The sequence below is a fragment of the Metopolophium dirhodum genome, chromosome 3 (assembly GCF_019925205.1).
Source record: "Metopolophium dirhodum isolate CAU chromosome 3, ASM1992520v1, whole genome shotgun sequence".
In the NCBI taxonomy this organism is placed as follows: domain Eukaryota; kingdom Metazoa; phylum Arthropoda; class Insecta; order Hemiptera; family Aphididae; genus Metopolophium; species Metopolophium dirhodum.
In genome coordinates this window covers 7,002,213-7,016,479 of record NC_083562.1, presented here as the reverse complement: position 1 = coordinate 7,016,479, position 14,267 = coordinate 7,002,213, and the positions used below count along the sequence as shown (strand labels likewise).

Sequence of the window (14,267 nt, the reverse complement as noted above, 5' to 3'; positions counted from 1 at the left end):
TATTGTATTTTGATGATGAAGTATGGTTTTTAGGAATTATATCTATAAGGTATATTTTTAATTAAAAATGGTTTTTGAATTGTGTTTATGATTAAAGACATTTTTCTTTTATTGGAAATTAAAATAATAACACTTAATTTTAGGTATTGTATACAAAAACTACATTAAGCCACAATTGTGGCAAACTGTCTAATTGAAATAGAAAATGTGTTGTGGAAAATCTATAATTCAAAATATGTAAATCAGTTAGAAAATATTTTGCTAAGTATATAAATATATATCAAGATTTTAGTATTATTGTGAGGTTCTGTTGAGATAATTAAGCACACACTCAACATTTGTTTTAAATAATTTGGTACATTTCTATATCGTGGTTCAATATGTGCCTACGTGTTATTGCATAAAAGCTTTACATGTTGTTAACGACAATACTCTACCAACAAATTTGAAAATTCTAATACATATACATAAGTAATAAATGAATATTAGTAATGAATAATGATATTTTGTTATTTTAATTTAATATGTAGCTGGATTCCATACGTTTATATATTTTAAGAACGGAATATAACAAACTAAAACATTCACTTTCAAATTGTCTCTGGGTATTGTGTATATATTGTGTAGACCATGACAAAATAAACATATATCAGGGGCGGCGCTACACTGGGGCCAGGGCGGGCAAGTGCCCCCAACATTTGATTTTGCCCCCCTATAATTTAATGTTGAACATTTTAATCTAATCTGAAAATGCATTATATATTGAACATTTTATTAAATACTATAATACAATCCTAATAATTTGTAATTATTTATATTAATTTAATACTAATAACTAATGGTATGTTGATGTAATATGTTTAGATATAATCATAATTATAAAATAAAATAAATAATGCAAACATAATAAATTGCATTTATTGATTTTTATTTTTATAGGTAATACCTACCAATATGTTGCTATTTAGATACTTAAAAAGCCCTCTCTGTATTTGTTTAATTGCAATGAACATAAAATATATTCATATTTGTGCATACAACACATTCGTAGGTCATAATTCATATAACCTTATTACAACTTACAAGTCTATATAAAACATGTAAGTAAATAAAGACATTTTGTTAGTTAATTATTTTTTTTTTGATAATTTAGAAATATAGCATATTATATCCAAAACACTTTTAGCAATACTATATGAATATATGATATTAGTAAATTAGTGGGTGATTGAGTAGCAATACATAAATGCCCCACCAGAAAATAATTTTCCCCCGTACGCCGCCTCCAATAAAAAATATCTGGCGCCGCCACTGTGTAGACTAAACAAATTCTGAAACGGTATAACCGGCAGTGGATATTGTGTTTACAAATTCTATTTTTTTTTTTTTTATAAATGTTAAACTTCTACCAAAACCGGTTTATGTGCTCGAGAATGATTCCTTTTACAATCCTCTAATATTCTTAACGACGTTTTTTTTTTTTATTATTATAATAAATACGAGGCTTTGACTGCATTGGTCGTTGACCGCTATTAGTGTGTTACATATGGGTTATTATAGAATATAGTTTTTGTAAAAATTTTATATTATCAAATATCAACTAACAACGAAAATTATTTGAAATTAATAAAATACGCTACACACATATTTGTTATTGCTCAGCAGTTCATATTTACTGCATTAGTTTAAAAAATAGAATAAATCGACCTAAAATGAAACTCAGTGGTAAGAACATTATAATATGTGTTTGATTGAGATAATTCAGTTTTTAAGTGTGTTACTTGAATTTTTTTTTATTTGCATTATTTATTATTTACCATAGACTTAGTATAAAATATTAGACTAAGACCAGGGCCTCTCCAAAGGGAGTGATAACCCAAACATGCTTTTATATGTAGTTACCAAAATATTTAATATTTATGTACACCTTTGAAATGTATTTTTAGAGATCATTGATCTTTATAATAAAAAGCCTTCAAGTGGTTTATATGAAAAAAAAATTGTATGAAGGAAACAGTTTGAGTGAACATTTTATATGGGGTGTGTAGATTTATCATAATATATAGCCGTACAAATAATACATTCATATTAATTGTATTTAATTATTATTTGTACAGATTGGACATATCAAATCAAAATTGCCATTTTGTCGAATATTTGCCATAGCAAAGTATATTTTTCTCCTACTGAATCAAACCAGTTGCCATTAAAAGAAAGATGTACACTGAACATTTTGAGGGGATCAAAAAGGATGGTGAAAAGGACAAATTGGAAACAAAATAGTTGACTTTATTATATTAATATACACTTTTTTGATGATTATACAACGTTATAAAATATATATTTCAATAAATACTTATTTTCAGATTGGTTTTTTCCAAATGTTTATGTCACACAGTGTTCTTTAAAAATATCCAATTTAATTATTATATGTTTTAGTTGAAATCCATGCTTTAATTCTTTTACAACCAACAGTAGAAAATATCTTTTCAGGCTTGGGACCAAATGTAATCATACGTAATATTTGACTGAAAAAAAATGAATAATATATTAAGCATATTTTAAAAATAATCAATGCCATACATGATTATTTATTTTTATCTGTAATAAGTCTCAAAAATGTACCATTATACATTTTAATAATTTCACATAAATTTAAACAACTGAAAATGTATTGATATTTAAGTTTATGAAGACGGTGAACAATATTTTATTTTATGTACTATATACCTATTAAGGAATATAGGTATTTAATTAAATATTTATAATTTTGTGAAGTCAAAGTATATATTAAAGTCGTGTCCACATATTTATGTTTCAACATATCAATTAGTAGTGTTCATAATTTATATTTCAACTTACCAAACATTTTTATATTTTTTTTACCACTTTGGTAGTCATATTGTAAAAAACTGTGTCATTACTTATTATAAGCATTTTTAACTTATATGGTAACCTCTCAACAATTCGAAGTTGGTGGGACTTATGAAAAATTTCGAATTACCGAAGGTTTTGAAGTATAAAGAAGGCAAAATAAACAGTTTGAATTACCAAGTTATGAAAAAAAATGTCATACCTATATACTAATTCGATAGTTATCAGAAATAATAAGCTAAATTGTAATGTAAATTAGTAACGAAGTGATGATATAAAAATAAGAAATACATTTTGGCGAATACACTTCGCGAGTTTACGGGTAGTGTTCCCTAAAATGTTACTACAAATTACCAAGTTTACTTAAATGCATTGTTTTCATTCAAATTATTGCAAGATTTTTAGGGGAACGAGCAATTACTTACTTAGAATTACCGAAAGTTTTGAATTATCAAATGTTTGAATTATCAAGAGTTGACTTTATATAATTATTAATTATTATGTAGCAGGTACTATATAAGTATTCCAACCAGTTCGTGAAAATTGATTAAAATAAAAAATTAATCATTAATCATGTTAAATGACAGCAAATAACTATCACATCACCATTGTGTATTTCGAAGTGATCTCAATTTTCATACAAATCGATGTGTCACACCACTTTTTTTTAGTCAGTGGTTTGAGCCATACTTTGAGGGTGAAAAACGCGAAACAAGCGCAAGACTGATGTGACGCCTCGATTCGTATGAGAATTTTGCAAAAAATACAACTAGAGTATTTATTTTTACATTTGAGATAATGTTCTAAAAATAAATTAAATAAATTCGAAGATAGAAAAAAAAAATTGCAAAAAAATCTTCATTGGCCCAGCACAGTGAGTAGGTATGCATATAATATTATTCAGTGATTATTATATTACCTTTTTGTTTCAGAATCCAAATGTTTTTCTAGATGTTTCAACTCTGCCTCCATACACTGTTGCACATGATTTTTTTCGAGTGGTAAAAATGGAACATAAAAATCAATAATATGGGAATCTATTAATGAACTTCTCTTCAAACCTCCTATTAAAATTAACATATCATTATATTTAATTATTTAAAAATGTACATATAAAATAATCTCTAAATCATGTCTTTTATTTAAATTTAAGTTTTAAAATGTTCACATTTAAATTTTATAAAATAAAAAAATGTATGTTATTGACATTTATAGAAAAAGAAACTAAAAGAATTTTAAATTTTAAATGTCTGTAAACAGTTCAAAATATTTTAAAATTATAAAATGTTTGTACATCTTGAAGACTTAAAATACTCATAACTCGCTTTAAAATTATAATATAATAAAAAGCCCACGAGGTTGCCTAGATAGTGATCCTAATATTAGAGTTTATAAGAGGTCAATTCAATCTAATTTTTCAACTAATGGAGCCCACGTATTCTGTTGAGTGTAAAATTTGGTATGGTACGCACTTGTGAGACGGAGACAATACATGCGGGTATCACATTCTCGTCATCTAGTATTAAATTAGATATAAATAAGAATATTTTTATGAATTTTAACTAGAATTAATTTTCCAATGTTCGTGATTTTAATGAATTTTGTCAACATTTTAACTTCAGACGTTCATAAAAAATATTGTGGATTTACGCTCAAGTTTTAGATTCTGAGCGGAGCGATGAATGTATTGGTTTTGCAATGTGTGTTTTTTATTTTTGTGTCGGTGTACACGATTAGTTGTCGAAATAATGCTTCGATTTTCAACTTCAGTATCTTGTTCAGGTACCTTTGGGAGGTAAAAATTTAAAATTTCCAATAGTTTTCCAAAACTTTATTTGTTGTGTAAAAAAGTTTGAAAATTTAATACAAAGCTCCTACTATATAGTTACAATGAGATTTCAAAATATTAAAAATCCCTAGTCACAGTTTTTTTTTATAAGCATTGAAGTTTTAATCTTGACAAAATACGTAAAAATCACGAAAACTAGCAAATTATTTTGAGTTGAGAATTCATAAAAATTTTTCTTTTTAAATCTAAGATTTGAAAATGTAATACAAGGTTATTCATAAGTTTGTCTACCTTTATCAAAAAAAAATGTCTACAAGCAAATCAAATTAAATTTTTATGAGCGATTGAAGTTCATATTTTTACTCTTTTTGAGCTGTTTACGGCCATTGTTAGTTTTCAATTATTTTGGTTTTTTTTTTTCTATAATTGTCAATACAATTTTATTGTGGGGTAAAAAAGCATGAAAATGTAATATAAGGCTCCTGATATATTGTTTAAATGGTAGTTGAAAAATATTAAAAATACATAGCCACATAGGCACAGTTTTTTTTTATAAGCATTTAGGTACTATTGGAATTTTGACAAAATTTATCAAAGTTAATAATTATTTTGTAGTTAAAAATTTATAAAATGTTCAACTTTTATAGCTTAGGATTGAAAATTTATAAAAAGGGTCCACGTAAATCGGTAAATATATAAATAACTTTATTTACAATAATAACCATCAAATATACTTAATAATATCATAGGCTGACTGATCATTTTTGCTCAGAATCGTTTATCTTATACAATGATATTATATCATTGAAGTCAAATTTAATACCATCCATTATAGTGACTCACTTGAAACCTACTATACAGCAGAGCGACAACTTCTAAAGAATGATGTATTACAATTTCAAGTTTTTTGACCGAGCATAAATTATTTGATTGACAATATTATTAAAAAAAATCTAATAGAACTAGAAATTGTCTTAGGCCAATAAATATTTCAAGTATACTCTGTCCTACGAGAGATCATGCCACGCGCCGACCAAAATTGGTTCCTTTACACAATAACCACCCAAAGTACCAACTAGATTCACTTTTCTACCAGAAAATATGATTTTAAATAAAATTGAAACACAAAAAAAAAAAAAATCATTGTAAAATCAATACATTCATCCCTCCGCTTAGAATCTAAAACAATTTAGTTAACTTTTATTAAGTTATAACTATTGTAAATAATGATAAACTCAAGTTTTACCTTCTTCATTGAAAGCAGATTTTAGTAAAATAGTATCAAAATCTTCAACTTTCATATTCTTTCTAGAAAATCCGTTGGTCAAATTATCTAAAGACTTTTGTATAATATAATCACTACCCGCATTAGTTAAAAATATAAAAATTGAATTCCTGTAATATTAATAAAACAATTATTATTTATGGTTCTTTGTAATTTGAAATCAATCATTTAACTTTAATGCTCATGTATACATTTATGCAGTCCAATTATATTGTCATTTTTGCTAAAAAAAAGCACCTTTCATATGAATAATGATTTTCTCATAAATTCAACATTGCTCAACATTGATAGTGATAACAACTTCATGCACAATTTTCATTTTTGAAATGTATTAAATAACTAAACAATAGCATCAGACCCTATAAAAAAATGAACTAATAAATTACCTAGAATCGATGGACACATCATTGTTTTCAAGAATAGGTGCTAGTATGTCTAATATACCCATGGGTATATAATGGACTTCATCAAAAACAAATACATTTGTATCACATGATTTTATAGCAGATATCACATCAGAATGAAGTTTTTTCTGAAATATTATACATAATATTAAGTATAAACATTTGAGTATTTAATAAGAGTAAAACAATTAAATTTCATCAAAATTTAAATTTTCGACGTTCATTATTATTGAAAATACATATCTCATAACTTTTTAAACTGCTGTAAGGACAACTTATGGAAAACTTGATAAATTTTTCAATATTTTTGACATGGAAAAAAAATATTATAGAAAAAAACTAAAAATATAAAATTTGAATATCTTTGAATAGCTCAACTATAATATTTTGAAAATTATAATATGTCTAATAAAATTAAATTGATTTTGTCAAAAATGTATGAATTAGATCAAATTTACTAATTCATTACCTACTTAATTTTTACTCCTAAATGTGACATCAGAATATCAGATACTAAAAAAAACAAACACAATAATAAAATACATTCATTGCTACGCTCAGAAGATAAAAAGAATATCTCAATCATAATAATGTATAAGATAATATAAATGTAACTGAAATTAATTACAGTAGGTACTCTTCAAAATATCTCATAAATATTCAAAAATCAAAAGTAAAAATTCAAAAATAATATTAAATTATAGTGAGAAAATTAAAATATTTAAATTTTATATAGAAATAAAGATTACTACTCCAAGCTTTGAGATGGGATTACAATAATTAAAACAAATTATCATTGATTATAAATAGCAGTATTTACGGGATGATTTTTTAAGTATGCTTATCCTCATTTCCCCCTTTAATAGTACATTTATTAAAATTAAAATTTTTAGAGTTTCTTAATATACCTAAATACCATATTTTCAAATTTCTAATATTTTTTGTAATACTTAAGGAGTGCTCTGAGGCGATACAAAATCTATTGTATGTTGATAGATCAATAGTAATTACTAACTTTAGCAAATTGTCTATGCCCCTATATTATTATCCTTAGTGCACTAGACACTAAGTTATATAAATCAAAAACTACTCGCTTGAATTTTGATTTTGATGTATAAAAATTCTGAAAAAAAATATCTGCTTAATAATTAAGATTAATAAAGGGGGGGTTCCTATTTGAAAAAAACTAAAGTTTGTATTGGCACAGAATCTTCCTTAATGGTACAAAATGTTTAATGATTCAAAAATATCTTCTAAAAGTGTATTTTAAAATTTCAAAAATCAGAATATGAATATATTTAAGCATAATAATAGGGTGAGCATACTTAAAAAATCACCCTGTATAGGTACCTAGTATTTATAATCAATGAAATTATTTTACATACAAAGACATTCAGAATATTATATCTTACACAGTGGCATGTATCATAAAACAAATTGGTGTTGCTCAAATTATTTTAGGAGACTTACCCCTCATAATACTGTTATACCGATCTATTTTTTCATCTACCCACCCATATAATATAAGGTGTTGCCCGAGCAACACTTGGAACCTAGGTAAACTGCACCTACATAAAATATCCTAACTCCTGGCAATCATTTTGTATACTTTTATATTTAAATTATTAACTTTTCTATGGTGATACATAATAATGTACTAAAAAGAAAGCAGTTGCGTTGCGGGAATAAGGACCACTTTTTTGATACAGTAAACATATTTTTATATATTTTTTTATTATTTTTTTCAAATATATACAAATTAGGAATTACATGGAAAAGTTTGTTTGGTATGTCAATATTTAATGTGTTAAAGAAAATTATTACCTTATAATGCTCTATTTGTGATGTCATAGGAAAATCAGATCGTCCATGAATAACATGATATCGTAAATTTTTTACTTTTTCCCAATAAAACATATGACTAGCAATTAAATCAGATAAATAATTTTTACCAGTACCACTGGAACCATGAAAACACATTACCAATGGTTTTTTGTTATATTTACTACGATGCAAATTACCTGCTAAAGCAGATACTACAGTTTTTGATGCAATATGTTGCCCAAAAAAACTTTCTTTCAGGTCACGTTCAAAATCTATAAAAGGAATACGGAATAATACAAAACTATTGTATAGATATTAGATACAAATGTATAAAGTTAACACTAATTACTAGTAAGTTAATTATACTTAATAAATTAATAAGAGAATCTTAATTTGAGATTATATTTTTAGTATTTTGTCGTTAACACAAAATAAGCTCCTTGCCAATTTTAAGATTTTAGGTATTGGTATACACGGATTCAGAAAAAATTTAGCTATTTATGGATAAAATCTCCCATGTGCTATCTGTATTGTAGAATTAATGAAAAATAATAAATAAATTCTCCAAGTATTCTCCTATGTGTTACCTACAATAACCTAGTATAAATAGTTTATGAAATAAATCTTATTTTATTTTTTAATTTAAAACATTTTTTCGTCTACTGAAAAACTGTGTTTTTGCACATGGGAGGTTTTTCTTGTCAACAATGATTTTAAAGCAAAAGAAATAGGTAAGTATATCAATTTTACTGAGATAATGAGATATCATAAGAATACAAATAAATTAAAATAAATGTAAATAATGTATGTTCTGCTTGGAAAATAGATACAAATGCATTTATAAATTTATTGAATTTTAACTATAATTCTAAGTTACAGCCAACCATGAACTAAGCACTATGCAGTGAAATCAAAATTGATTATTAATTCTACCATGTTCACAACAAAATTTAATATAATAATATTATAATTCTTTTGATGCTGTACTCATTCTACCATTGGGGAATTCGACATTAATTGAAGCAAGTGTTTTACAATCTTTTGTAAAATAGTCTACAAAATTAGTATCTTTGTAGACAGTGAAACGACTTTCAAATGCTTCGAATGAGTGCCAGCATATTATTATAAATACGCCACTGCCATAGAGTATACACTGTGATTTTAACTGACCTTACCTTTAATATCAATCAATGTCTTAGGACATCCCACAACATAATGGTAGTATCTTGAATATCCACAGACAGTTTTGAATTTAAAAAAAAATAAACAACTTGTAACACATAACAAAAAATATTTTCCACATAACATGGTGCACCAATTTTTAATTTAAACTATATAAGCTATATTATGTAAAAGCAAAATACTTGTCAGCCACTGGACTGTGTGGTACGGACTAAGGAGCACGGCAGCACGCAATGACACAGACATAATAATACCATTGTTTATTACGGACAAAAATTCCAATTAAATTTTAAATATAAGATAGTATTAAGGGAAAAGGAGAGAGAGGGATGAAAAAAATACATGTGTACACGGTTTAAGTTATACTTAATAGTATAACCGTGCATACCTATATAATATATAAAATAGAATCACGCTCTACGGAGGGTGGAATGTTAAAAGTCACCAAGTCAGTAATATCACAGAATAGATAAATGGTAATATTAGATTAGCAATAATCGACTTGTATATAATTAGGCGGTATAACCTCAGTTTAACGATTTTCATGCGGGCAATAAGGCGATTCTGCGATAAGAAAATGTCAGTGGTTCTCAGTGACTCAGTGTTTATTGCTAACTTGTTGCACATGACATGTTAAGGGCCCGCGTAAAAATAAGGATAATAATATTACCGGGACGGCGTGGGACTCGTACCATTCTGCACTATTCTGGGCAGAATTTATCAGGGAATAACTTTTGTGAATGTGTGATTAGTCCAGTATGTAATTTGTATTATTCTGATGTGCCTGTCTAATATGCGGAGGGCCGTAAAAAACGGGAGATCACTTTTCAGGAAAATTCATTTGGTGACATATTATATTTTCGACAAGACTTTTATTGAAGGGAATTATTATTTTCAGAATGTTATTTTTTTGAAACAATAATACCATTGAATATTTTTATCAGGAAATTACTTCCTCTAAAACCGTTTATAAAGGATAAGTCATAAGTATGTAGGTATAACAGAATTACCATGCGACCGACGTCTTGAGGCGGTGTTGCATAACAAGTCGATGGATATTTTCGTTTATTTTTTACCTTGTCTCATAGCTATTATATATCTAGTATGTATTATATTCTAAGGATAGCTGGATATCCGTATCATTCACGGACTAAGATAGAATCATAGGACAAAGTTATTGCCAATGAATATTATAAAATTGCTTATCGCTGACAGTTATTGTTTGAAAATGAACTCGAATGAATGAACGAATTCGAACCCATATCGAACGCTTTGATCAGACCGCCTTTCGTTATACAGCGTGACTACAAATACAGCAGTTACATACAAACCAATCATCGCAGTAATTCGCGACACACCGGTTAAGAACCACAATTTTAAGGGACAAAAATGATAACTAAAAAGTTTTAAAAAAGCATAATATTCGTTTAATTATTATTTTCATAATTATCACACAGTATTGTATTCTAAATATCTAATTTTAAATTTCTAAAAAAAAATAACTGTTACATATTACGATGTTTTTTTTTAAATGAAATACCTACTGAAATATTTAGTTAAAATGTTATAGTATTTTAATTCAATAAAAGACAATCTTAAATGGTACTTACAGCTAGTTAGGTACTACAATATATAAATTTAATCTAAAGCCTAAATTTGTTAATTAATGACTTGAAAAGAATACTTAACAGTTTTGATTTAAGTAGGAGTAATATATATATAAAATTAGTCATTTTTAACGATTTTCTAATGACTGAAAATAATGTTTATTTAGGAAGTTAATTTTTTTTTTTTAATTATTTATTTTGTTAATAAATTAATAGTTATTCATATATCACACTTTCATACACAACATTCGATTAAAATGTTAAACGATTTTACAAATTTAATTCTAATATATTACATACACACACATATATACCTTAAAACTAAAAGTGAACAAGTCTTCCGAAAGCTTACTACTCCAAACGTCACCCAATCGAAGAAATGTATCGCACAACACGTCATCGGATTGTGAATATTCTAATAAATGTATAATATATATTTTTTTAATAATGACTTGTGTCTGTGCGTGAGATACCTATTTAATTAAGCTACGAAACGCGCAGTGTAAGCGTTCGAAAGAGATGTCCATACAACAATTAAAACATGAATAATAATATTATGTACGTTAGAAATAATTATTTACGTTTTAATTGAGTAGTTTTGACTAATTATATCGCGTCTAGTTCACAGAAAGGCCTTTAATCGGGGAACACTCGTCGTCTCGTTACAGTTACGAATATAGTCGTTACAGATAGATCCCCTTTTCGTTACGTTTTCCCAGCCCAAAGTTTATAATATTATGTCATCATTACGATGTGTACTAATTATTAAATGTATGATGTTTATTATTAATATTTTGAACGGCGAGTGTCTGCAGCTAATTAAAGGCCCGTGAGACTTTTGTCGAGCGCAAAACATGGCAAACGATTAACAGTCGTAAAACAGTGTATAGGTATTTATAAAATAATAATAATAATATAATAATAAAATGTGTTAGGCACTTACTACCCGACTGTTATGTTGGGGAGGGGGTGGTAAGGTGAGACATTTTTTTTTTTATAAAATAATAGAAGTTATATAGGTAGTGGCGTAAACGACGACGGAAAAACAAAAATCGTCGTCGTCTTAGTCTTCGTTGTTTTTATCATGTCAGGTAATCCGGAGACGGTTCGGAAGACGTCCGATCATGATTCATGAACATTGGATTCGGCACTTGGGTCGGATGCGGCAGTGGCCCGTTGACGTTCGGCGTTCTCCTGTAGGCCATCAGCCAACACGAAACAGCCACGGCCACGGCCACCAGCGCTAGCAGGGCGGTGATGACAAGGGCCACGATGAGTCCGATGACTGACACACAAATGTCCTCGGCGGGCTGAATGATTGGAGCTAAAAGGGGAGGGGTGACAAAAAAACGAACAATTTTAGTGCCAGCATATACAAATAAATTTAGTTATCACCGCATTATCTGTCGTGAGACAAATATTCATGGCAGACAAGCCCTCCCTCCAACCTCCCACAATGTTTACCAATTAAATAGGTACGCCCCACACCCCCCGATTAGGCATTTATAGCGGAAAATAAGTGAAGACCCATAAAGGAATAGATAACATGTCTTTCCAGACATGTCTACTAATACAAATTCACTGATTTTATTTAATCGCGCAATGTATAAGCATCTATAAAATGAATATATTAATATGTACAAAATGTACGAAGGTATACCAATATATATATATTTTATGTATTAGTAAAGGTATCTCATAAGGGTATAGCGTTCGTTCTATGACGAATTAAGTCATACGCAGATTTAAACCGCAGGTACCTACAGCATAAAAAAAGATTGTGACCTATATTTTGTTTTTTACTAAAATGTTCAATATTTGTTATGCAAGGCCCATCTTTATACTGTTTTACATTATACTGAATTATATGGGTTAATGGTAAACATTGGATTACAATTTATGTTTATTTTTAGTGTTGTAATAATATTTTCAACGGTCTGTTGAACACTATTCTTAAGCCGAAACTTTCACCAAGTATCTATCGACATTCTCGGAAAAAATCAGTAGATTAAAAAAGGGGCAACAACTGTTGTTCTCAAGTAGTCTTAGTAAAATTTGATTTTGCATTTTAAAATTAAATGTGACAACACAAATATTACAATATAAAATGGTATACAATTGGTTCGGAATATTCTTCTTATTCGTATAATATGATTACTATATTATTATAATTAGGTATTATATTATTATGGTAGGCACGTAAGTACATTGCAATAATATTTTTGTCCTGATTCTCGGGCCAAGAAAAAATTGTGGCGCATGCACCGTCTGTCGCACGCTCTCATCTGTCTATGATATTATATTATGAATTATGAATATAATACCTATTACCTACGTCCTATAAAGGTAATAGGCCAGGCCGGAGAAAGTAAAAGCGAACGAGAGTGGGTCAGACGTAATCGGATATCAACGCTTATCGTCGATGAGGTCAACGAAATCAGCGTATTACACCTACACGAGGAGAAAATACGTACGTGTACGGTTTCGTTTTTGAGGAAAATATTATAACCGTCCCTCTGCCCAACGATGAAGTAGGTATAACATATTGACAGTATAGTTGGTATAGTATATAGCTATAATACCCGAATGCAATTATTGGACAACGTACCTTCAGTCGGATCCATCAGTCGTTCTTCCCTGCGTTCGAACGTTAAAATGGCGTTCGACTCGATGGTGATCTCTTCTCTCAGCTGTCCTCGCTGGGCAGACTCAAGTGCATCGTCGTCGGGACCGTTGTCGTTCTTGGATATTTCACGTCTTCTGCGTCTTCCGAACGCGTTGTAGCCACGGCAATTCACCTGCAATCAAAGACAGTTCGACGAGTTAATACACGAAAACGTTCTAACGTATATAGGAAGGAGCAAAGCTGGGATTTGTTTACTCCTCCCAAAACATATCCTTACACTTCTTTTGTTACGTCAATTTGCTAACTATATTAAATCATGTGTACTCGATACAAACAATTTAGACATTCGATGAAACAACGACGGGAAATATAGAAATATTTTAGACGAAGAATCTTCCTAAACCTAGTTCTTGATTCGCCGGTGCATTAAACTCATAATTTTGGTCAGAAATCGTGTTCGGCGATATCAAAATTGTGTATGACTAAACATCAAGGCACGATATATACACACCTACCTCCTAATATAGTCCTATTAGACGCGGCGTATAATAATGACAGTGGGGATTGTCGAGCGTGTACATAAATCGTTATATTGTTTCGCCCTACCACGTCGTCTCGTCGTCGGTATATGACTAGGTAATACTGAATAGATTATGAAGAAATATTTGTCATCATC

General features: G+C 28.5%; 2 protein-coding genes across 2 annotated transcripts in view; both read right to left on the bottom strand.

The window, feature by feature from the left end:
- Positions 1 to 2,319: 2,319 nt before the first annotated feature.
- On the bottom strand, positions 2,320 to 9,874 carry LOC132941885 (torsin-1A-like). The gene is made up of 6 exons (XM_061010108.1): positions 9,352 to 9,874; positions 8,177 to 8,448; positions 6,335 to 6,480; positions 5,910 to 6,058; positions 3,794 to 3,938; positions 2,320 to 2,528 (listed from the first exon to the last, which is right to left on the bottom strand). Exons 1-6 carry the CDS (start codon positions 9,482 to 9,484, stop codon positions 2,420 to 2,422), a joined length of 954 nt encoding a protein of 317 aa, XP_060866091.1. The 5' UTR covers positions 9,485 to 9,874; the 3' UTR covers positions 2,320 to 2,419.
- Positions 9,875 to 10,762: 888 nt separating this feature from the next.
- LOC132941562 (uncharacterized) overlaps positions 10,763 to 14,267 on the bottom strand; it is a 128,175-nt gene continuing 124,670 nt past the window's right edge. Inside the window, exons 160-161 of the mRNA XM_061009668.1 lie at positions 13,574 to 13,763; positions 10,763 to 12,289 (exon numbers count right to left, since the gene is read on the bottom strand). Coding sequence (XP_060865651.1) covers positions 12,048 to 12,289; positions 13,574 to 13,763 — 432 coding nt within the window. The 3' untranslated portion in view covers positions 10,763 to 12,047. The remainder of the gene's footprint in view (positions 12,290 to 13,573; positions 13,764 to 14,267) is intronic.